The 25,851-nt window shown below is 48.6% G+C and overlaps 1 protein-coding gene across 6 annotated transcripts in view; it reads right to left on the bottom strand.

Annotated features, from left to right (window-relative positions):
• The window catches only part of ZFYVE28 (zinc finger FYVE-type containing 28), a 139,974-nt gene that overhangs the window by 55,454 nt on the left and 58,669 nt on the right, over positions 1–25,851 (bottom strand). For 5 of the 6 annotated variants that reach the window (XR_004027268.1, XM_030801015.1, XM_030801016.1 and 2 more), the window contains 4 exons: positions 15,339–15,476; positions 13,322–13,524; positions 11,243–11,332; positions 9,878–9,967 (listed from right to left, as the gene is read on the bottom strand). Coding sequence is in view for 5 of the 6 variants with exons in the window: in XM_030801015.1 (XP_030656875.1) it covers positions 9,878–9,967; positions 11,243–11,332; positions 13,322–13,524; positions 15,339–15,476 (521 nt within the window). In the remaining variant the exon portion in view is untranslated. Of the gene's footprint in view, positions 1–2,670; positions 3,205–9,877; positions 9,968–11,242; positions 11,333–13,321; positions 13,525–15,338; positions 15,477–25,851 lie in introns of those variants that run through there. The other variant, XM_030801019.1, reaches the window with a different exon arrangement.

Genomic DNA, 25,851 nt, shown 5'->3' with positions numbered 1-25,851 from the left:
GAGCCACCATGCCCAGTCTCTTACCCATATTTTTTTTATTGTTTTCTTGCTGTTGAATTTTTTGAGTTCTTTATATATGTTGGATATTAACCCATCAGATGTATGAATTGTAAATATTTTCTCCCAATCCATAGGTTGTCTTTGCACCCTGTTGTTTCTTTTGCTGTGCAGAAGCTTTTCAGTTTGATGTAATCCAATTTATCTATATTTGCTTCTGTTACCTGCACTTTGGGGCCAAATCCAAAAAGTCACTACCCAGACTAATGTTGTGTAGTCTTTCTCCTATGTTTTCTTCTAGTAGTTTTAGAGTTTATGGTCTTAGATTTAGCTCTTTAATCCATTTCGAGTTGATTTTTTATATGGTGTGAGATAAGGCTCTAGCTTCATTTTTTGACATGTGAAAATTCAGATTTCCCAACACCATTTATTGAAGAGGCTGTCCTTGTCTTCTTGGCACCTTTGTTGAAAATTAGTTGGATTCATTTCTGGGCTCTTTATTCTGTTCCACTGGTATTTGTGTCCTGTTGTTTTGTTTTTGCCAATTCCAAGCTGTTTTAAAATTACTATAGCTTTGTAGTACAGTTTAAAATCAGGTAGTGTGATATCTCCAGCTTTGTCCTTTTTGCTCATGATTGCCTTGGCTATTCGTGGGTTTTTATGGTTCTATATGAATTTTAGGATTTTTTTCTCTTTCCATAAATAAAATGATGTTGGGCTTTTGAAAGGGATTACATTAAACATGTAGATTTATTTGGGTAGTATGGACATTTTAACAATATTAATTCTTCCAATCCATGAACATGGAATATCTTTAATTTGTCTTCTTGAATTGATTTCATTGATGTTTTATAGTTTTCAGTGCACAGGTTTTTCACCTCTGTGATAAAAATTATTCCTTAGTATCTTATTTTTTTGTAGCTATTGTAAATGAGATTATTCTCTTGATTTCTTTTTTCAGATAATGTATTGTTATTGTATAAAAATGCTACTAATTTTTGTGTGTTGATTTTGTGTCCTGGAACTTTACTATATTCATTATTAGTCCTAACAGTTTTTTTGGTGGAGTCTGTAGGGTTTTCCACATATAAGTTAAGGTTGCTGGCCGGGTGCAGTGACTCACGCCTATAATCCCAGCACTTTGGGAGGCCAAGGCAGGTGGATCACCAGATCAGGAGTTCAAGACCAGCCTGGCCAATATGGTGAAACCCCATCTCTACTAAAAATACAAAAATTAGCTGGGCATGGTGGCGGGTGCCTGTAGTCCCAGCTGCTCAGGAGGCTGATGCAGGAGAATCGCTTGAACCCAGTAGGTGGAGGTTGTACTGAGCTGAGATCACGCCACTGCACTCCAGCCTGGGTGACAGAGCAAGACTCCGTCTCAAATATATATATATATATAAAATAAAGTTGCCAGCAAACAGTAACAATTTCACTTCTTTTCCTATTTGGATGCCTTTTCTTTCTTTCTCTTGCCTAATTGCTTTGGCAAGGACTTCCAATACTATATTTAATAGAAGTGGCAAGAGTAGGCATCGTTGCCTTGTTCCATATCTTAGAGGAAAGGCTTGCAATTTTTCACCATTGAGTATAATGTTAGCTGTGGGCTTCTCATTAAATATGGCCTTTATTGTGTTAAGGCACATTCTTTCTTTTTTTGTTGTTTTACATTTTCACTCAATGGTACCCTTGAAGGGATACATTCCTTCTACATCTAATTTGCGGAGTTTTTCATCATAAAAGGATGTTGAATTTTATCAAATGCTTTTTCTGCATCTAATGAGATGATCATATGGGTTTTTTTCATTCTATTAATGTGATGTATCACAATTATCGATTTGTGTATATTGAACCATCCTTGCATTTCAGGGATAAAAACATTTCTCAAAAGAAGACATACAAATGACCAACATCACTAGTCATTAGAGAAAAGCAAACTAAAGCCACAGTGAGAAATCATTTCTCATTTGTCTGAATATCTTTTATCAAGAAGATGAAAGATACATGTTACCAAGGATGTGGAGAAAAGGGAACCCTTGCACACCATTGGTAGGAATGTAAACTGGTACAGCCATTATGGAAAACAGTATAGAGGTTCCTCATAAAAACTACAAATATAATTACCATATGATCCAGCAATCGCACTTCTGGGTATTTACCCCAAACATCTGAAATCAGTTTGTGGAAGGGATGTCTGTAGTCTCATGTTCATTGCAGCATTATTCACAATAGCTAAGATATGAAATCAACCTAAGCATTTAACAGATGAATAAAGAAAATGTGGTATATATACACAATAGAATACTATTCAGCCTTAAAAACAAAAGAGATTCCGATATTTGTGAAAAATTGGATGGAATTTCAGAACATTATGCTAAGTGAAATAAGTAAGGCCCAGAAAGACAAATACCATATGTTCTCACTTACATGTGGAATCTCAAACAATTGAACTTATAGAATCAGAGAGCAGAACAGTGGTTATAGAGGCTGGGGCTGTGGGGAATGGCCAAAGAGTATAAAATCTCAGACTAGAAGAATTTTTTTTCTTTTTTTGAGTTCTTTGCACATCATGGTGAATACAGTTAATAATAGAGTGTTGTACATTTCCAAATTGTAAGAGAGTAAATTTAAAATGTTCTCATTCAAAAAATGTTAAATATTTGAGGTGATGGATATGTTAACCAGCTTGATTTAATTATTCCACACTGCATTCATAGATTATAACACAACTTTGCACTCTATAAATCTGCACAATTATAAATTGCCAGTTTATCATTATAAAAAGAAAAAAAATACCTTCACAGCAACATTCAGACTGGTATTTTACCAAATATCTGGGTAATGTGGCCTACCCAAGATGATGCATGAAGTTAACCATCGCAGGGTCCACCTTTGTTCTTTTGCATGTGGTTATCCAGTTGCTCCAGGAACATTCATTGAAGAGACTGTTCTTTCCTTATTGAATGATCTTGGCCCCCTTGTTGATAATCAGTTCACCATAGATGTTTGGGTTATTTATGGCCTCTCAATTTTATTCCATTGGTCTATACATCTATCTTTATGCCAGTACCATAAGGTTTTGACTTGTAGTAAGTTTTGAAATCAGGATGTATGAATCTTCCAACTTTGTTTTTGTTTTTCAATACTGTTTTGGCTACTTAGGGCCCATTGCAGTTCCATATGAATTTTAGAACACCTTTTCCATTTCTGCAAAACAAAAAGGCCAATGGAGTTTTGACAGCAATTGCACTGAATCTGTAGATCACTTTATGGAGTATTGCCATTCCAAGTATATTGAGTCTTCCCATCCATGAACATGGAATGTCTTTCTCTTTAATTATGTCTTTAATTTTTTCAGCAACGTTTTTTAGTTTTCAGCATCCATATCTTTCACCTTCTTGATTAAATTTATTCCTAGGCATTTTACTCTTTTGAATGTTATCACAAATTTCTTATTTAAAATAACACCTAATTACATACAATGGAATATTATTCAGCCCTGAAAAGGAAGGAAATTCTGACACATGCTACAACATGGAGGAAGCTTGAAAACATTATGTGAAGTGAAATAAGACAGTCACAAAAGGGTAAATCCTATATATTAGGTTGGTGCAAAAGTAATTGCAATTTTTGCCATTAAAACCCTAAGAAAGGGTCAAAATGGCGAATTTTGTTATGTATATTTTACCACAATAAAGAAGAACGTTTATTTCTTTAATTTCTGTTTACAAAAGTTTTACCTATCAATGCTAAGAAACTCTGTAAAATAGAGACATACTATTTGATAACAATTTTTGTACTTAATACACTGGGGATGTTTTTGCATAGCATTAGGAGATTTTTCTCTGTCATTATTTAAATGGCTAGAGTATTGTTTTTAACCAATCCCTTAATTCTGGATATCCATCCTTTCTCAAATTTTTATGATTACAAGTAATACTTCAGGGACAATCTTTGTGGATATATATATTTGTGCCCCCTCTTATCAATGCAACAAAATTCTGCAAAAGTCCACCATGCTACAACATGCCAGGTACTCGGTGCATTCGTGAATAAGTTATGGTCTAGTGGGGGAGACACAAAAATAACAGAAATCCCATTTATATGAATAGCCCAATAGGCAAATCTATAGAAACAGAAATAGATTTGTGGTTCCCTAGGGTTAAGGGGCAGGATGAAAGATAATAGGGGGTGCAGGTGACCACTCAGGAGTAAGAGACATCTTTGTGAGTAATGAAAATGTTATGAAATTTGTGGTGATGGCTGCACAATTCTGAATGTACCAAAAACGACTGTGCACTTTAGATGGGTGAGTCATAGGGTAATGAATTTTTTTTTTTTTTTTTTTGAGACGAGTCTCGCTCTGTCGCCAGGCTGGAGTGCAGTGGCGCAATCTCGGCTCACTGCAAGCTCCGCCTCCCGGTTCACGCCATTCTCCTGCCTCAGCCCTCCGAGTAGCGGACTACAGCGCCCCCACCACGCCCGCTAATTTTTTTGTATTTTTAGTAGAGACGGGGTTTCACCGTGGTCTCGATCTCCTGACCTCGTGATCCGCCCGCCTCGGCCTCCCAAAGTGCTGGGATTACAAGCGTGAGCCACCGCGCCCGGCCAGGGTAATGAATTTTATCTCAATAACATGGAAAAATAAATAACAGAGTAAGTCACGCAACATGCTGGTGGGAGAGGGCTTGGGTGAGTGGTGCAGTGGTGGGGACATTGCAGAGGGAGGGACAGCAGGGAGGAGGGGACAGTGCAGAGGAGGGGACAGCACGGACGAAGGGACAGCATAGAGGAGGGGACAGCATGGAGGAGGCGACATCATAGAGGAGGGGACAGCATGGAGGAGGGGACAGTGCAGAGGAGCATGGGGGAGGGGACACTGCAGAGGAAGGGACAGCATGGAGGAGGGGACATCATAGAGGAGGAGACAGCATGGAGAATGGGACAGCATAGAGGAGGGGCCAGTATGGAGGAGGGGACAGCATAGAGGAGGGGACAGCATAGAGGAGGGGACAGCATAGAGGAGGGGACAGTGCAGTGGAGGGGACAGCATGGCCAAGAGGACACTGGAGCAGAGGGAACAGCGTGGAGGAGAAAACATCATGGAAAAGGGGACAGTGCGGTGGAGGGGACAGTGCGACAGTAGGGATAGGACAGCCAAGGGGACCCTGGAGCGAAGGGGACAGCGTGGTGGAGACCCAGGGCAGCGGGTGTGTGGGGACTGGGGAGAGAGGCCGGGTGTGGGCACGGTGCAGGCAGACCACGGTGGGAGCTCCTGCAAGGGTCTGAGCAGGGCCAAGGTGACACCTTGTTTTGACACAGGTGGATCGGCGAGGGCCCCTGAAGAGGATCCGGCGACCATCCCACAGGCCACATGGGCGGTGGCTCCTGCACACGTTCTGGGATGGCCTGGAAGGAGGGGGCTAGGGAGGGAGGAAGGGGTAGATTCTGGATGGGCTGGAAGGAGGGGCTGGGGAGGGAGGGAGGAAGGGGTGGAGGAGAGGGGCCTGGGCTCTGCACAGGTCTGGTCTGGGAAGCACCGCAAGCACAGCTGTGAGTGTAGTCGGCAGAAGCTGCAGCGAGGGGGGCAGGCAGGTCTGTGCTGATGGGGACTGGGAAGTGACCACTGGGTCTAGAGGTTTTATTTCATTTCTTCCTTTAAAGGAACTGTTTTAAGGCTGGGGCTGGGCACGGTAATCCTAGCACTTTAGGAGGCCAAGGCAGGAAGATTGCTAGAACCCAGGAACTCGAGACCAGCCTGGACAACATAGGAAGATCCTGTCTCTATTTTTTTTAATTAAAAAAAAAAAGTTAAAAAAAAAAAGAACTGTTTTAAGATAAATCCCCAAAAGTAAAACCAGTTTGTCGAAGAGTCTGAGCCTCGTGGAGACACTCTCCCCAGGACACTTGTCTCCACCGGCAGGAGGGACTGACTGGATGCAGGTCTGAGGGAGGGGACAGGCTGAGGGGTGCAGCGCAAGTGGGGCCCCTCCCCTATGGCTCAGAGCAAGTCCCCACAGGAGCGACCCCCAGTTTTTGTCCTCACTGCCTGGTAAGGCCAGACCCCGCCAGGCTGGGGACACCCTAAACAGGAGGCAGGGTCCCACCCAGCCCTCCCCTCCACTGAAGGCTCAGTTTACCACTGCCTCTGCCCCAGTCAGCCCTCCTCTGCCGGCCACAGAGCTAGAGTTTTCTGCTTTCTTGTGTCACAGATGAACAGCAGGCTCTGACCCTCGGCTGGGCTTGGTTCTGCCACCTCCAGCTGTTGACCCCCAGCAGTGCCTTTGCCACTGGGAGCCCCTCAGAAGGGGGCAGGAGCCTGGCCCGCAGCTTGGTAAGTGTGGCATCACTTCTGTGACACTGTGTACTGGAAAAGGGACTGGGGCTCCCGGGCAGCAGCGGAGTCCCGGGCAGGAGCCACAGAGGAGCTCCACCCTCAGCTCCTGCCCTGCTCAGCGCCCCTGCCTCCCCCCTGCCTCCCCCCTGCTGTCAGTGTTCCCTGGGGGTCACCTGGGGGTCCCAGGATGCCCACTTCACAGAGGCAGGATCCTGCGAGGGTGTGAGCCCAGGAATACAGGCTACAGGGGTCTTCATTTCTGCAGAAGTTCCTGTAGTCCCTGGTCCTTGCTTGAGCCCTGGACACGCCGCTGAGCACGCACCACCTGAGCCAACGTGCCCCTGCCTGCCACCTTCACGGCTCCCACCTCTGGGCCGGCTGCCCTGGGGAGCCTCTCCCTCACGCCTCCAGCTCCTGTCCACCCCATGGGGTCCCCGCACTGAGTCCCCCTTCCAGCATCCAGAACATTCCACAGCACTGTGTGTCAGCCCATCTGTCCATCTCCCTGGTACAAGCACAGGGCGAGGTATGCAGTAGGCACTCAATACTTGCTCACTGAGTGAACACAAGAAGGAGCAGGTTCTGCCCCCCCTTCCCCCACCCGGCAGCTGTGGCCTCTGCCTGTCCGGCTCAAAGCGGTCGCTGTGGATGATGAGGAACAAGACGGGAGCCACTGTGGTGCGGGGCTACAGGGCCCCAGTGAGCAGCCCAGAGGGGCGGCCTTAGGAACAGCTGCCCACTCAGCACTCGCCCGCCCAGCACTCACCCGCCCAGCACTCACCCGCCCAGCACTCACCCCCCAGCACTCACCCGCCCTGCTCAAGGCTCGCTGCACAGAGGGTTGCAGTGGCAGCCTGGTGCACCCCACGGTTCCTCGTATCCATAGCCTGGCTCCGCGGCTACATGCCTGCCTCTGGGGGGGCTCGCAGCTGGCCACCCCCCCGGACAGGCCTGCTCCCTGGACTCCTATGCCTGCTCGCCCTTCCTCCCTCCTTCGCTCCAAGCTCCCTTCACCTCCTGGGGGTCCCTCACTCCCTTTCTAGGCTCTCCCTCTGTCCTGACTGAGGGGACCCCAGGCCAGTGCCTCCAGGAGGGGACCCGCGGGACAAACCCTCTGCCAACAGGAGCCCCAGCCTCTCTCCCCCACCTCCCTCCCTCGGCCTCCCCCCCAGCACTGGCCTCCCCTGCTGCCCTTCCCTGACCCCCCACACTCTCTCACCTCCCTCCCCGAGCTGCCCCCCAACCTCCCCCCACCTCCCTCCTCTGGCCTCCCCTACTCCCCGCCTCCCCTTGCCTCCCAGGATGAGAGCCTAGGACAGAAGGAGGAGCAGAGGTTTGGCCACCAGCAGGTGGACTGAGGTCGGCAAGCATGACACAGATGATACTGGTTGGGGAAAGTGGCTGCTGTTCTGCGGTTGCCTGTACTTCGGCAAACACGGGCAGCAGACTCAGTGTGAAAGTCCAGAAACACAGTGTGCCTGGGGTGCGGCCTGCGGGGAGGGTCACCTGGGGTCACCTGCACACGCCAGGCCTGACCTTTAAGAGGAAGTCCAGCCAGGGCCCCACCAGCGCGTGGACACGGGCAAGAGTGGGCAGGTGGCTTGATGCCACACCTCAAAGCACTCGCGGAGAACTTTTTACAAGGACAGCAGAGCTCTTCATTTGCTGTGAGTGCCCTTGGGACAAGGAGACAACCTGTACCTGAGGGAAAGGCTCACAGCGCCCTGCGCCCTGGCGGGAACAAGGCCGGCTTGCAGGATCTTTGCTGTTCTGCTTTTTAAACAAAGAGAAGAATAAGGACCAAAATTGCCTGTCATTTTCTTCAAAGTGAGTTTGGCCACAGAGAGACACTTGTCTAGAAAAGAAAAACAATGTCACCAAATCCTGTGGCCCATGGGAAGGGGTGCTCTGTGCTCCAGGGTGGCCTCTCCCCGCCAGGACACTTCCCTCCAAGCCACCTTGTCGCTGGCCACTGGGGACACCCTCCCCTCCAGCCCTGAGGTCTTCAGGTGAAGGAAGTTCCCTGACTAACGGCAGGAGGATTTCCGAGCCTCCCTCCGAGCCTCCCTCTGGCGCAATGTGAGGCTCACTCTCTCTGGTTTGCTAACTTCGTGAAAGACGCAACTTCTGTGAGGACAGGGGAAGAACAGCGCAGGAAACAGGCCAGGCCCTGAGCTATTGGAGGGGACTCTGGGGAGCCAGGGCCCAGCAGATAAAGACCACGTTGGAGCTGTCCCTGAGGAGGTGGCGCCCAGGACCTAGGTGAGTGCGCGGCTTGGCCCAGGGGAGTCCAGACTGGCCCCGGCAGCAGCCCCCATTGCTCCCCTCTCCAACAAGCGGTGTTTGGCGCACCCCGGGGTTAAGCCCCTCTGTCCCCTGCAGGCCCCGCCGCCGGCCCCAGCCCACTGCACTGCCACCGCCCTGCGTGCTCCCACCTCTGCACCCCCATTTCCCACGGGAGGGGTATCCATGCCCAACCCAGCACACTGCCACGTGCGCCTGTGCCCCGGGGTCCCCTGGGGCTCCTCAGCACAGCCTCAGTGAGGTCTCTCCACAGCCTGAGCCTGGACCAGTCCTGGCCTCTGTGCCCACCCCCCACTCCCTGACCACTTCACTGACATCCACATCTCCACGGGCATCTCTCTCAAGGGCTCCCCATCCCCTACTCTGCCCAGTCCCACACCTGCTGGCCGCTGCCCACTGGACCCTTTCCCCCTTCCCCCCAGCTGCAAGCTCCACTAAGCTCTCTGTGGCCCACTCACTCCTCCGCCCCTGTGAGCACCCGCCTGGCAGGGGCACGGGGAATCCCCATCAGGAGTCAGGGTGTGGCTGAGCAGCATTTATGGGCCAAGCAGCTCAGAGACGCTGAGCAGGTGACCCCACGCATCCTGCCTCAGTGGATTTCAGGCCTGAGCTTCCATGTGCTGTGTTCATGTCCTCGAGCCCCACAGGACCCTACAGGCTGCCCTGAGTTCCCTGCTCTCCCAGATGGGCCCCGCTGGCAGGAAAGGCTCCACACAGGTACTCCCGTCAGCCAGACCAACGGCCCCCACCTGCCCTTCAACCCAATGTGCTTCACCTCCCTGCCAGCCCCCAAATTATTCAAACAAGCCAATCACATCCTCCTGAGGGACCCGGGGGGCACCTCGTCCTCTTGTTACCACCAAGTCTGCCTCCCACAGCCCCTGCGTGGCCACTCTGCTCCAAGCATGACCGCTGTGTGACCCTCATGGTCTCCTGTGACTAATGAGCTCACCTGTCAATCTCACCTGTCCAGTGGCAGGTGGCAGGTGTTAGGCCACCTTGCCCTATCTAGGGTGACAGAGCCTCCCTCACCAGCAAGGTGAACGGGGGCACTCACGACACATGGCCCCTGGTCTGCTGAGGGCCAACCGCAGGCCTGCCTGGTCACTGACCTGGGACAGCTGAGCGGCCACTGTGCGGTGGAGATGCCGTGGACCAGCGCCCATGCAGGACCTGGCACCGTCAGCTCTGCCCGTCCCGCAGGTTTCTGCAGAGGGCCTGGGCACAGGAGGCACTCACCACACGATGGCCAGCCTGGGGATGCTGAACATGAGGGCCGGCTCGTAGTCATCAATCATGTCCTGGGTCAGGTACCCGAAGTCCAGGGCCCTGTCCGGGGAGAGGGACAGTGAACAGCGTGAGGGCTGGCCCGCCACAGCCACAGGTCGGACCCCAGCAGGGACGGGCAGTGAACTCAATCTGCACCTGCAGCCACGTGTGGTGGCCACGTCAAGAGGTGACACATGCCACCCCCAGTCCTCATATGTGCAAGGGGCTGGAGCTGCAGGAAAAGGCCACGCAGTTCCCTGAATGCCCTGGCAGGTGGCTCCAGCTTGGCCTTCTCATCTGCCAGTCCCCACCTCTGCCCCAGGAGACAGGGGCAGGGAGGATGTGTGAGGACAGCTATGATGCCCAGCAAAGACAGTAAGGCAACACCGAGGACGGCTCTGCTCAGCCAGGAAACCAAAATGACTCCAGTGTCAAGAATGAACACAGGACAAAAATACTGCCCCAAACAATTCAACACTTCCCTGAGAAACCAGCTTCATTTCTCCTCCCCGGGGCTTGCGGAGGGCTTTTCCTGCACCTCGTGAGCAGGCCTGCTGGCATCGTGACTTTTCAAAATAAAAGGAATTTCCTGTCATCTTATTTTCTGATAATTTGAAATATCTTTCAAAGCATAAATAGTAAAAATTTGCTTTTTAAAAATAACGAACATACAATGTGATATTAGTCAATTTCAAATCTTCCAAACACCATAGTACCACTCGAACAAGAGAAACATCAAGGTTAAATCTTAGCCCCAAAGTCCATTGAGAAAACCAGACTCCAAATTACTGTACAAAGCCTGATAAGAATATTGACAGCTTCCCCCCGCCCTCCCCCCAAAGAAAAGAAACACTTGTACAGCAGACTTAAAACCCAGCAAAAACTCATTCCTGGACTGGGGAGGTGAGGAGTGAGGATTGAAGAGTGAGGATGTGAGGATTGAAGAGGTGAGGAGTATGGAGGTGAGGAGGTGAGGAGTGAGGGAGTGAGGAAGGTGACAAGGTTTGGACGTCCAACCCATCATGCCGGAGCCTTCCAGCTTTTGTCCTCTGACACGTGACTTCACCTACAGGATCTGACCTTTTGGCCAACAGAAAATCGGCCATGGGGCAGTGGAAGGAGGCCGGGCAGAGGTGAAGGCAGGGGTGGCCTCTACCCTCTGCCCACCTGTGAGGAGAAGCCGGATGCAGTGTGGGAAGACACGGCTGGTGCCTTCCATCTGGGGCACTCCCGAGACACAGCAGGTTCCCCCAGAGCTGCCCGTTGCCCCAGGCCTGGAGTGAGGCAGGGACTCCCCAAATGCTGCCCCCAGCCCCGAAGCATCCCCGTCCTCACCTCTCCACCGTCTCGCAGAAGAGCACGATGACCTCCTGCTGCACATAGTACTCCCTGGGAGACTTCACAGGCACCATGGCCGAGACGTAGCTGCAAACACAGGGAGACCTGTGAGGCCGCACCTGGGCTGTGGCGGGGCCTCTCCAAAACAGAGCCGGGGGGGCATCTTCATTAAAGCTGCAATACTGGGCAAGGTGGGGGCGGGGGACCTCACGCCTGTAATCCCAGCACTTTGGGAGTCTGAGGTGGGAGGATTGCTTGAACCCAGGAGTTCAAGGCAACACAGCAAGACCTCATCTCTACAAAAAATTAAAAAGTGGGGTGTGGTGGTGGCATGCACCTACAGTTTCTGCTACTTGGGAGGCTGAGGTGGGAGGGCCACTTGCACCCAGGAGTTGGAGGCTGCAGTGAATGGTGATGGTGCCGCTGCATTCCAGGCTGGGTGACAAAGCAAGACCTTGTCTCTTAAAATACACACACACACACACACACACACACTCTCACCCTACACCAGCACCCCATTTCGGCAGTTTCATAGTACACAGCTCCTGCCAACCAGGCCTACTCCAGGCCTTCCCTTGAAACCCCAGCCCTGCCCATGCAGGACGGTTGTGCCAGCCCTCAGAGCTCACCCTGGAGCCTGACCACCCTGGACCCAGTGCTGCCCATGTGCGGGACCATCCATCACCTTGGCACCAGCCTTAATGGGCGAGAGAGAAACGAATGAACGCGTGCACGGGTGGGTGAACAACCCGCAGCCCCACGTGGACCTCTGCACGTGGACCTCCACAGCCACAGAAGCCAGCCCAGGCTGGGCACAGCGGCTTGCAGGAGGTCTGTGAGTGGCTGTGAGAGGTGACGGCTTGTCCAACCCTTCCCCGGATGAGAGCACTTTCTTGCCTTCTAAATCACTAACTCTAGGCCAGGTGTGGTAGCTCACGCCTGTAATCCCAGCACTTTGGGAGGCCGAGGCCAGCAGATCACTTGAGATCAGGCATATTTGAGACCAGCCCGGCCAACATGGTAAAACCTCGTCTCTACTAAAAACACAAAAAAATTAGCCAGGTGTGCTGGCGGCCACCTATAATCCCAGCTACTTGGGAGGCCGTGGCAGGAGAATGGCTTGAACTCAGGAGGCGGAGGTTGCGGTGAGCTGAGATCGTGCCACTGCACTCAGCCTGGGCAACTGAGTGAGACTCCGTCTCAGAAAATAAATAAATAAATAAATAAATAAATAAATAAATAAATACATCACTAACTCTAATTTTTTCTTATAGAAGCTGATTTAGAAAATCTGGGGAAGACGAGAAAATAAAACTCGATTGTCCATGCTCTTGCTTCCTGGAGAGGGCCGCCCTTAATGCATTGGTTGATCTCCTTCTAGGGGCCAGTAGATTACAAGATGAAAAATTTTTATTAACTGGAACCTCCGCAGACACCATCTGCCTCCGTTTTTTGTTTTTTGTTGTTGTTGTTGTGAGATGGAGTCTCGCTCTGTCGCCCAGGCTGGAATGCAGTGGCCGGATCTCAGCTCACTGCAGCCTCTGCCTCCAGGGTTCAAGCGATTCTCTTGCCTCAGCCTCCCGAGTAATGCGCCACCACGCCCGGCTAATTTTTTGTATTTTTTTTTTTTTTTTTTAGTAAAGACGGGGTTTCACAGTGTTAGCCAGGATGGTCTGAATCTTCTGACCTCGTGATCCGCCTGCCTCGGCCTCCCAAAGTGCTGGAATTACAGGCGTGAGCCACCGCACCTGCCTGGCTGCCTCCCTTTTCTTCTCACCTCCTGTGACGCCTCCGCATCTTCAGAGGCATCATTCATGTCTGGCCTCTTGGGCCTCTCCAAAGCCCTTCCCCTGGAGGCCCACGGCGGCCAGATCCACACCTGTGTCCTCTGTGCTCCCCCACCTCACCTCCACCTGTGCTCTCCAGGGTTTAACCCCACCCACAGGCGGCCCCGAACCCGCCCGGCTCCTCCCTCTGCGGAATTTTCCAGCTTGAAGTACCAGGGTGAGCCCCGGCAGCTGGCACAACCGTCCCCCAGCTCATACAGCCCGGGCTGTGGACCCACAGCCGCAGTACCTGAGCTCGAACTCGGCGAACAGGACGTCGAAGTGCCTCAGCGCCTCCCTCATCTTCTCTGTGTAGGTGTTCAGGTCCCGCAGCGCCTGGTCGCGGAGGGCGCCCCGCACGTCCTCCAGGCTGCGCGTCAGCTCCTTGGCCAGCGGGCGCATGGCCATGCTCTCCAGCTCCCGGTTCATGATGATGGAGCCGGCGGCCAGGCACTGCGGGAGGGGACGCACTCAGGGAGGGGCCCGGGTGAGGGCCAGGCTCTCAGGGGTCACCGTCCCAGGGAACCTGACTGCGCACCTCGGGGCCCCTCTTCTCACCCCAGAGCACAGGCCAGCTCGTGTTCCCGGTCCCCGCAGGAGGTTTTTGTTACATTCAGAGCAATCGTGAGGGCGATAACCAATGTCCCTCAATGTGACCCACGGGGTCCTCACAGGGCCCCAGGAGCAAGGAGGGCAGGGCATGGCAGGGCAGGTAAGGGCAGGGGAGGGGAGCGGAGGGGAGGGTGGACTGAGGCCCTTGGGTGTGGGGGCTCCGTGCAGGAGGAACCCTGGTCATGTGACTCTTTTCCCCTCCCTGTCCAGGCCACAGGGATGAAGGTCAGGGAGCTTGGAGCTTCCAGGCTCCACATTCACCTCTGTGCTCCCACGGATGAAGCAGCCGGGCTGATCCCGGCCCGAGGCCCCCAGCCTATCTAGGGAGCCACAGACACCACCTGTCAACTTGCTCACCGCCGGAGAAACGCAACCTTCCCCGGAACGGAGACTCATCAGTGTGAGTCCGTGGGCTCCTGGGCAGGTAAGGAGGGCTCCTCCGCACCCACAAACCCACCCATGTCTGCCCTGGGCGCTGCGAGGCAGCTCCCCAGTGTGTGCTCAGCAACTGGGAATTTCGCCAAGCTGCCCTCTTGCACAGGGGCTGAGTCCAGGCCCTGGTGGACCTGTTGTCACAGGGAGGCTTGTCTAGAGGCCGGGGCCTCACCAGGTTTAGGACAGAACCAATCCACCTGCTGTCCCCTCAGGGATGATCAAATGATGCAGGACAAGAAGCCATTTCCCAGGTGACAGAATGAGATGGCTGCTGATCTCCAAGGCCCACGCTGCGGGTGGGCACAGAGCTTGGGGCACCAGGACCACACAAGGAGCTGTGCCCGCCCCTGTGCATGCATGCCCCTGCCAGGCCAGCCGGGCACAGAACCCGCTCCATCTCATGACTGCCCCACTCACAGAGGTGGAAACTGAGGCTGGGGTGGAGGGAGAACCTGCCTGCGGGCCCCTGTAACTAACCCAAGCCTCAGCAGAGGACACCCCAACCAGGTGGTTCAGAAGGTGGGGTGGGCAGGGTGGACATAGGGACGGGGCCGTGTGGGATGAAGACTCCGCATCCCAGGGATTCCTACAGAGGGGAGGCGGGGAGGATGGGGACGGCACAACAGAGAGGGCAGCCGTGTCCGGGCTGAGGTCAAGCTCGGGAGCACGGCAAGGGGAGGAGGCTGGGGGGTCCACATGGTGGGGGCCTGGGGGAGACTGTTCCCGCCACCTCGAAGGGCACCTTCCTCTCAGTGCCTCAGTTTCCTGATTGGGAGATGAAGGTGAAGGTGACAGGCTATTGCCACATGTGGTCCCCACATGGGCTGCAGCACAGCTCCCCAGCCCCCGCCGCTGCCCCTGCTGCAGGGTGGGAGGGGAACGCTTGTTCCTGATGTGGGCGTTCCTGATGTGGGCATTACTGCCATTAAGAACCACTTTTAGGTCCTGGCTGTCTGGGGGCCTGAGAACCTCATAAAAACCACATGGGAAATTTCATTTGTATGTATAGTTTTGGGGGCACCAGTTCATGGCTTTTCCAGATCCTCCAAGGGTGCACGGCCTACCAGGCTCAGACCACACCACGTAACCCAGAGTGGACGGAGCTCTTGGAGGAGACACCAGGTCCTGGCACCTGCAGGCGCCCATGCACAAGGTTCGCAGGGACACGGCTAGATGCCACCCCACATCAGGACCTCCGAACCCAGGTGGCCACCCGCTACCTCGGCACCGAACCACAGCTGGCCGGCCAGGTTGTCATGCCGGATCTCCTCAGGGAACTTGACGCAGAAATCTCTGGGGGCGCGGTCCTGGGGGATGCACTCATCCATGATCTGGTTAATGATGTTCAACACATTGTCCTGAAACAGAAGACAGGAGAAAGTGCGCCAATCGCTGTGTCCAGCTGGCGGCCGCCACGTACTGCTGGAAAACACGCACGGTGCACGTGACTGTTTTTTAGGATTATTAAAGTGATAGAGGAAGCTATGCACGGTGACTCATGCCTATAATGCACTTTGGGAGGCTGAGGCAGGTGGTTTACCTGAGGTCAGGAATTCAAGACCAGCCTGGCCAACATGGCAAAACTCCATCTCTACTAAAAATACAAAAATTAGCTGGGCGTGGTAGCGCACACCTGTAATCCCAGATATTAGGGAGGCTGAGGCAGGAGAATCACTTGAACCAGGGAGGCAGAGGTTGCAGTGAGCCGAGATCGTGCCATCGCACTCCAGCCAGGGCAATAAAGAGCAGCAATCACAGGAGCCATGGGCTCCGATGGACTCTCAGCTGGCTGGAGACCTGCAAAGCCCTCGTATTCCCTGAAGCTCACTGCACTCCTCTTAGAGTCAGGGACACAGACCACGTCTTAGGGTCAGAAGAGTGCAGTTACGTCAAGGCCAGGCACAGCTGGGGCCTGCTCCTCCATCCAGGTGGCATGCCCTCTCACCTCCTCTGGAACCAGCGGATCAATTACAGCAACACATAAGTCAGTCTGCACTGGAGGCGGGTGCTGCTTGCACAACATGGAGACCCTGACTCCATCCCTCATGGCTGTTCAACCAGGGACAGGTCACTTCGCCTCTCCGATCAGCCAGGTCCCCTTCTGCAAGCCTCAATACACAGCAACTTCTGGCGTTTTGTTTATTTTTAGAGACACGGTCTGGCTTTGTCACTCAGGCTGGAGTGAAGTGGCGCAATCATAGCTTACCACAGCCTCAAACCCCAGGGCTCCAGCCATCCTCCAGCCTCAGCCTCCCGAGCGGCTGGGATTACCAGAGTGAGCCAGCATCCCTGGAAGCAGCTTCTATTTTAAAAACTCTTTAAAAGTATTTTACTTTATTTCCTTATGTTCAAAATATAAAGTATAACAGACTGTTTTGAACACTTTGTGTATATGAGGAAAAGAAGCCCATTTTTTTACATCTTAAATTGCATTCCATCCTTTTCTGTAAACTTGTCCTGTTCTTTAAACATTGACTATTCATTCTGTAGATTACAAAAACACTGGAAGCTTAACTTTTGCCTCTAATTTGTTAAATATGAAATCAATACACATTCATCCTAGGAAAACTAGAACCAACGGGAAAGGAGAGAAGTGGGGAAAATGTCCTTGGGGAAATATGACTGCAGGTGGGACATAGTTCCTTCTAATTCTCATCTTCCGAGGGCCTGTTTTCAGCCAACATTGAGACGATCCATGTACATAATACTGCATTCTGCTGTTGTTGCTGCTGCAACATGTTATTACATCTGTCACAAATCCAATTTTTGATGGATGGTGACATGCAATTCCAGCATATGGACCATCCTGTTAACTCACTCCTTTGTCTTCTGCTGGACACTGATGACGTGTCTAATCCTCCACCTCCACGCAGTGCTGCCCTCACTACTGTGGTGCACGACGCTCTGAGTGTGGATTACTTCCTTAGGACCCACTGATTGCTAGAGATGGAATTACAATGTCAAAAGTGTAAACTGCATTTCCATGCTCTAATGAGATACTGCCAAATGGCTTTCCAGAAAGAGCACACTAATTGACACTCTCACCTTGGCAATTTTTAATCTTGACCATCCCTCCTTTCTGCCCTCTGAGACTTGACTTTCATTTTTCTTAGGAAGAGATAAGAAAACTCACTATGAGTGGGGAAGCATGACCCTTCTCAGGCAAGAGAAATCAGTGCACTAAACTCTGAAGGAAATTCTGCAGTGTAAGAAAAATGTTAAGCCTTTATAATACAAAAAAATAAAAATAAAATTCAACCAACAAGTGGGACTGCCGTCACTTCTTTTTAAAAGGTTTTCTGGGTAGGAAGGTCCCTTGCTCATGATTCAACGAACAAATGAGCAAACAATGGCAATCACAGCGACAGGCGGTGCACAGTCAACCCCGGCTGTGATGATGAAGAGTCCAGGATCTGAGGCTCAGCCAGGTGGCACGGCTTGTCTAAGGCTGAGGAGCCTTTCATGGCCGTGCTTGGATTCATTACCCAGCCTTCCTGGTCTGCCAGAACACAGCTGCCCGAGGGAAGGGGCTTCTGTTATTCACGATGAGTCTCCAGTGCCTAGAACAGTACCTCACACACAGTGTGCTGCAAGAGACACTTGCTAGGACTCCTAACTCCAGGCAAGATGGAGCAACAGGAACCCAGTGTACCCCACTCCCAACAACAACAGTGATTTCCATGACACTGGACATCAGGCCACAAAGGACAGTGATCCCCAAGAGACAGGAAACAAACAAGGTGAGCCCCACGAATACCCCAGCTCACTGCCTTGAGGAAAGTTTCAAGTCACGGAACAGGGAGAGGGAACTCGGATGGAACCAAGGCAGTTAGGATTCAGAGAGCAGGGGGCAGAGAAGACAGAGCTGGACAGAGAGAACTCTGGAGATCTGGGGAAGGTCTCAGGGTTCAGCCGAGAAGTGATCAACACATGCCTATACGGGGGAGATGACCTAAGGTCGGGAAAGACGCACCTGAAGGATTCGAGGAGCAGTGACAGGAGCTCTCCAGGAGGCTGGAGTAGCAGGAGCACTCACAATTCACAAAGTATTGAGTAGAGTACCCAAAAGTGTCCTGCCTCCATGTGAACAGCAGTTAACTCTAGACTAAACACAGCTCTGGTCCTGCCTAACACCTTAAAAAATAAGACCCAAAGGAATAAACTGTTTCTAAGTAACTAAACTGCATCACAGAACAACCAAAAATATTTACAGTAATACAAAAATAGCCCCCAGCAGGGTGAAATTCACTATGTCAGGTACCCAATTAAAAAATTACCAAGTTTGGCCGGGTGCAGTGGCTCACACCTGTAATCCCAGCACTTTGGGAGGCTGAGGCGGGTGGATCACCTGAGGTCGGGAGTTCGAGACCAGCCAGGCCAACATGGAAAAACCCCGTCTCTACTCGTCTCTACTAAAAATACACAATTAGCCAGGCGTGGTGGCGAATGTCTGTAATCCCAACTATTCAGGAGGCTGAGGCAGGAGAATCGCTTGAACCTGGGAGGTAGAGATTGTGGTGAGCTGAGATCATGCCATTGCACTCCAGCCTGGGCAATATGAGCAAAAAAAAAAACTCTGTCTCAAAAACAAAAAAACAAAAACAAAACAAAATGGCTGGGCGCGGTGGCTCACGCCTGTAATCCCAGCACTTTGGGAAGACGAGGTGGGCGGATCATGAGGTCAGGAGATTGAGACCATCCTGGCTAACACAGTGAAACCCCGTCTCTACAAAAATACAAAAAAAATAGCCAGGCGCCTGTAGTCCCAGCTACTTGGGAGGCTGAGGCAGGAGAATGGCGTGAACCCGGGAGACACAGCTTGCAGTGAGCCAAGATCACACCACTGCAGATCACAACAGAGCGAGACTCCATCTCAAAAAAAAAAAAAAAAAATTACCAAGCTTGCAAAGAATGAAGAAAATATGACCCATGACTAAAAGGAAAAGCAATCAATCAAAATCAAGCCAGACTTGACAAAGATGATCAGGGACATTAAGATGGTTGTTATAACTGATTCTCATGTGTTCAAAAAGTTAACCAGAGACAATGAAGAAACTAAAAGTCCCTAACTGATTTAGAGATGAAAATTACAGTGTCTGAGATGAAAAAATATACTGCATGAGATTAACCTCAGATTCGATATTTCAGAGAAAAAGAACAGTAAACTTGAAGACAGCAACTGAAACTATCCCAACGATTCAGAAATAATAATAGATCATCAATGAACAGTTGGACAACTTCAAAGGTCAAATATGAATGTAATTCAAGTCCCAAAATGAGGAGGAATGAGATAGAAAAAAATATTTGAAGGAATAATGGCCAAAATTTTTCCAAATTTAATAAATATAAACTCACAAAACCAAGTAAATGAACCCCAAGCAGAAGACACATTTTTAAAAACTATACCAAATTACAGCATAATCAAATTGATCAAAACCAATAAAAAGAGAAAATCTTTAAAGTAGCAAGAGAAAAAAGATGTGTTACATACAAGGAACAAAGACAAAAATGGCATTAGATTTTTCATCCGAAATAATACAAGTGAGAAGAGAATGAAACAACATCTTTAAAGTATTGAGGGGAAAAAAAAATATCAACCAAGAATTCTGTACCCAGCAAAAGTATCTTTCAAAATCAAAGGTAGAATAATTTTTCATTCAAACAAAGGCTGAAAGAATTCATGACCAGTAGACTTGCACCGTAACAAATGCTAAAGAAATTCTTGGCTGGGCGCGGTGGCTCACTCCTGTAATCCCAGCACTTTGGGAGGCTGAGGCGAGTGGATCACAAGGTCAGGAGATCGAGACCATCCTGGCTAACACGGTGAAACCCCGTCTCTACTAAAAAAAAAAAAAATACAAAAAATTAGCCAGGCGTGGTGATGGGCGCCTGTAGTCCCAGCTACACGGGAGGGCTGAGGCAGGAGAATGGCGTGAACCCAGGAGGCAGAGCTTGCAGTGAGCCGAGATCATGCCACTGCACTCCAGCCTGGGTGACTGAGTGAGACTCCATCTCAAAAAAAAAAAGAAATTCTTTCAAGCAAAAAGAACATGACACCAGATGAAAACAGGGATCTATACAAGGGAAAAGAGAGTGCTGGAAATGGTGACTACACGGTAAATATACAAGATCCTTTTTTACTATTTAATTTTCTAAATCTTTAATTTAAAAAATTGACCATTTAAATGAAAAAAATACCCTAACAACGTAGTGTGAGTCTGTAACATACAAGAGTAAAATGTATGGCAACAATAGCACAAGGTCCAGTGGGAGAAATGGAAGTGAACTATTGGAAGGTCTTTATGTGAAGTTGTACAATGTCATTTGAAGGTATCTGTAATTAAAGATGATTATTATAAACCCTAAAGCAACCACTAAAATAACAAAACAAAGAGTTCTGGCTAATGAGCCAACAAAGGAGACAAAGCAGAATCATAAAAAATATATAGAATACATAAAAATTAAGAGAGGAAATCACTGAAACCAATTAATAAAAAAGAAGGAAAAAAAAGAGGACTGGGAATAAAAAAAAGACGGGACAAACAGAAAACAAATAGCAAAATGATTCTTAAATCTAACTATATCAAAGATATATTAAACAAAAATGACATAAAAACACCAAATAAAAGACAGAGATTTTCAGATTGCATAATAAAATGAGACCCAACTATATGCTGCCTACAAGATAGCCACTTTACACATAAAGACACAAATAAGCTAAAAGTTATATCCTGTTCACACCAATCAAAAGAAAGCTGGAGTGGCCACATGAATACTGAAGTAGGTTTCAGAGCAACGAGTACTACCAAGGACAAAAAAAGTCATTTCATAATAATAAAGGGTTCAATTTATTAGGAGCACATAACAATCATTAACATTTATCAACCTAATAATAGACCTTCAAGCGGCATGAAGTAAGACGACATAAACAAATCCACAATTATGGTCAGAAGCTTCAGTACCTTTCTCAACTGATAAGACATAGAAAGTAAACAGAAAACCAGCAAGGATATAGTACATCTTAGCAATGCTGTTAAAACAACCTGACATGGTTGACATTTACAGAACATTCCACCCAACCACAGCCAGATGCACATGATTCCCAATTGTATATGGAACATATACCAAGAAAGACCAAATTCTGGGCCATAAATCAAGCTTCAATACATGTAAAAATAATCCAAGTCACACAAAGTATATCCTCTGACCACATTGGAATTAAATTAGAAATCATTAACAGAAAGATCTCTAGAAAAATCCGTAAATATCTGAAAACTAAATTACACACTTTTAAATAACTCATGAATCAAACATGAAATCAAAGAGGAAATCACAAAGTATTTTGAATGAAATGAAAGTAAAAATACAACGTATCAAAATTTATGGAATACCACTAAAGCGGCAATTACAGAGAAATTTAAACCACTAAATGCCTAAATTAGAAAAGAAGAAAGGCATTCATTCTCTAACCTCAGTTGCCATATTAAGAAACTATAAAGGTTCTGTTTTGAAGTCTACTATATAAAAATAAAAAAAGAAATGAGAGAGAGAAGAGTAAATGAAACCCAACGCAAACAGAAGAAAGGAATAGCAACAATCAGAGCAGAAATTCAATGAAAGAGAAAAGATTAAAGCAATAGAGAAAATCAATGCAGCTAAAAATAGTTCCTTTGAGAATATCAGTAAAATTGATAAAACTCTATCAACACAGTTCAGAATGAAAACAGAAGATACAACAATAACAGGAATGAGAGAGGTGACATCACTGTGGATCCTACATATATTAAAAGGATTATAAGGAAATATTATGAACAACTTATGCCAATAAATTCAACAACTTAGATGAAATTTCTTAAAAGGCATAAACTACCAAATCTCTCTCAAGAAGAAATTTCTGAAATAATGTGAAAATCCTATATCTATTCAAGAAATTAAATTTGTAGTTAAAAATCTTCCTACAAAGAAAACTCCAGTTCCAGATAGATTAATAGTGAATTCTACCAGGTCCAGATAGATTAATAGTGAATTCTACCAAACATTTAAGAAGTTTACATAAACTCTTCCAAAAAACTGAAGAGGACAGAATCCTTCTCATCTATGACACTGTCTTGATACCAAAATGAGACAAAGACTATGGGCCCATATCCCTAATGAATATTGATCCAAAAATTCCTGACAAAATTTTAGGAAACTGAATTCAATAATGCGTAAAAGGATAATGTACCATGAACAAGTAGGATTTATCCCAGGAATGCAGGAGTAATTTTTTTAACATTCAAAAATCAATCGATGTATGCTTATGCTCTTCCTGGACCAAGTAAGGCAGAATCTCTGGGATTGGGTCCTGGCATCTATATTTTTTAAGCTCTCGCAAGGACTGTGAACCATGGATATGATCTAACATCTGCATTTTCTTAGCAACATGTCTGATCTCTTCTGTGTTTTTAAAAATCTATTTTTATTTAGGGCCAAATTCTGTCTTTTATCTTTGTGGCATATTTGTGATATCCAATTGGTTCTCTTGATCCTCTTTCTACCAGAGAACTAAAATGATACGTCTTCCATCATTTTGTAAGACAAGAAGACACCAAGAGTTCCAGCTACCCTGACCTTTGAATGCTATGGCATCCGGCAAACAACCCCTTGTTTTCTGTTTATTGCATGTTCTGACAGACGAGTCACCCAGTCTGAGTGGATTTAGTGTTCTAGTTCATGAAATAAGAGACTCGGACCAGATGAGCCCAAAGTTTCTTTCAGTGCTATAGATAATTATAACTCTCAAATAGCTATGGTGAGAAGCCTGAATGTATATACTGGCATGAGATTCAAACTTCTGGCAGCTCGACACAGTTTACAATTGTTTTTGTGATACCATAGCTATCATATGCAAAAAAGAGTAAGTCACACTATTCAAAAAGAAAATAAATTAAAATTTAAATGAATCAGCCAAGTGTTCCCTGTTTCAATGATATAACTGAGTGCCTACTATATACTAGGCACTGGGATGTACTGGTGAATGTTGTGTGTACACACAGCCCTGCCCTCATGGCATCTGCATGCTGCTATTGTTGAGTGATGGAGTGGATACTAACAAAAAGTCAATATTTATTGAGTAAAAAAAACCATCAATGTAATTTACCATAATAAAAATAACACAATAATCTCCGCTGACACAAAAAAAAGCATCTGAAAACAATATATAACATCCATTCCTAATAAGAACTCTCAGCAAGCTATGAGTAGGTGGCAACTGCCTTGGCCTGACAAAGGGTAGCTACGAAAATCCTACAGCTAACATCACGCTTATCTTTGGGGAGAAAGCATTCAGTCTTCCATCATTAACAAAAGATGTCTGCTCTCACCACTTCTATTCAACTTTGTACTAGAATTCTAGCTAGTTCAATAGGGTGACACACACACACACACACACACACACACACACACACACTCACTCATGGCATCCAGAGAGAAAAGGAAGAAGTGAAGATTATCTTTATTGGCAAAAAATTTAACAGAATCTACAAAAAGCTGCCACAAATAATTAGTGAATTTAGAAAGTATGATATTGTAGGCCAGGCGCGGTGGCTCACGCCTGTAATCCCAGCACTTTGGGAGGCCGAGGCGGGCGGATCACGAGGTCAGGAGATTGAGACCATCCTGGCTAATACGGTGAAACCCCATCTCTACTAAAAATACAAAAAATTAGCTGGGCATGCTGGCGGGCGCCTGTAGTCCCAGCTACTTGGGAGGCTGAGGCAGGAGAATGGTGTGAACCTGGAAGGTGGAACTTGGAATGAGCCGAGATCGTGCCACTGCACTCCAGCCTGGGCAACAGAGTGAGACTCCGTCTCAAAAAAAAAAAAGAAAGTATGATATTGTAAAATATATGTCTGGTCTTCTTCCCATTTCCTGACATATAGCTCCTAAAAAGCCTTGGACTCTCCAGAGTGATATGAGTTCACTGGTGGCTGGGGGGCCCTAGGCAGCTTCAGGATGGGGGGCCGGTCCCTGGGAAGATCAAGGCATGTTAGAGGGTTAGGACTTTCAGCCCCCACCCTCAACTTCTGGGGAGGGGAGAGGCACTGAAGAATTGGGAAGTGTTCTCACCAATAGCCAATGATATATAATCAATCATGGCTCTATAATGAAGCTTCCAAGAACACCCAAAAGGACTGGTTCAGAAAGCTTCCTTCGGGCTGGCGAACACGTCCGCCTGCCAGGAGAAAGGCACACCCCAACTCCATGGGACAGAAGCTCCTGCCCTTGGGACCCTTGACGACCTTGGCCTGTGCACCTCTTCATCTGGCTGTTCATCTGTACCTGTTACTACATCCTTTATTCATAAGCCAGAACCATAAATGAAGTGTTTCCTGAGTTCTGTGAGCCACTCTACAAATTTATCCAACCCAGAAGGGGGCCATGGGAGCCCCGATTTATAGCCAGCTGGACAGAAGCACAGACCACACCTGGACTTGGGATTGGCATCTGAATGGGGGGCCATCTTGTGGGACTGAGCCCTCACCCTGTGGGGTCTGAGGTCACTCTGGGTGGAGAATGTCAAGATGGGGTTGAATAGAGGACCCCCACTGCTGTCCCCTGCAGAACCTGCTGGGGAATGACTCGGTGTGTGGGGAAAACCCCACTCATCTGGTCATGGAGTGTTGAGTGACTGTGTGAGAGTAGAGAGTAGAAAGTAGGAAAAACCTATTATCTAGATTCCCACAGAAAGATTTTAGGATACAAGATCTATATACAAAAGTTAATTGTATTTCCATATAGTAGCACCAAACAATAAAAAATTGACATTTAGGGCCAGGCACGGTGACTCACGCCTGTAATCCCAGGACTTTGGGAGGCCAGGACAGGTGGATCACTTGAGTTCAGGAGTTTGAGACCAGCCTGGCCAACATGGTGAAACCCCGTCTCTACTAAAAATACAAAAATTAGCCGGGGGTGGTGGCGCATGCCTGTAATCCCAGCTACTCAGGAGGCTAATGCAGGAGAATCGCTTGAACCTGGGAGGTAGAGTTTGCAGTGAGCCGAGATCGTATGACTGCACTCCAGCCTGGGCGACAGAGTGACACCCCACTGGGTGAGGGCTCAGTCCCACAAGACGGCACCCCTTCAGATGCTGATCCCAAGTCCAGGCGTGGTCTGTGCTTCTGCCCAGCTGGCTATAAACTGGGGCTTCCATGACCCCCTTCTGGGGTTGGATTAATTTGTAGAGTGGCTCACAGAACTCAGGGAAACACTTCATTTATGGTTCTGGCTTATTTTAAAAAATTGACATGTAATAAGCAGTATCACTTATAATGTCATAAAAAGACATGAAATACAATCATCCCTCAGTACACGCAGGGGACAGGTTCCAGGACCCCCAGCGTATATCGTATCTACACATACCCAAGTCCCACAGCTGGACCAGCGGAACCCGCACAGCCCTCCGTATATGCGGGTTTTGTGTCCTGAGAATACTGTATTTTAGATCCGAGTTAGATTGAAACAATGCATGTATAAATGGAACTGTGCAGTTCAAACCATGTTGTTCAATGTCCAGCTGTGCTGGGGGTAAGGTGGGCCCTGTGAGATGCCCCCAGGGAGCTGGGAGGAACACCGGGAGCACACCTGGATCTGGGAGGAGAAGCTGAGAGGCTTCCCCGGGGGTGCTCAGCACAGACATGGTGCAGGATGGGGCCGCCATGCCGGGGGGCGGACAGGAAGAGGCCACGGACT

The sequence above is a fragment of the Nomascus leucogenys genome, chromosome 20, assembly GCF_006542625.1.
Source record: "Nomascus leucogenys isolate Asia chromosome 20, Asia_NLE_v1, whole genome shotgun sequence".
Lineage (NCBI taxonomy): Eukaryota > Metazoa > Chordata > Mammalia > Primates > Hylobatidae > Nomascus > Nomascus leucogenys.
The sequence above is the reverse complement of the archived record's forward strand: the minus strand, read 5'-3'. Positions and strand labels throughout refer to the sequence as shown.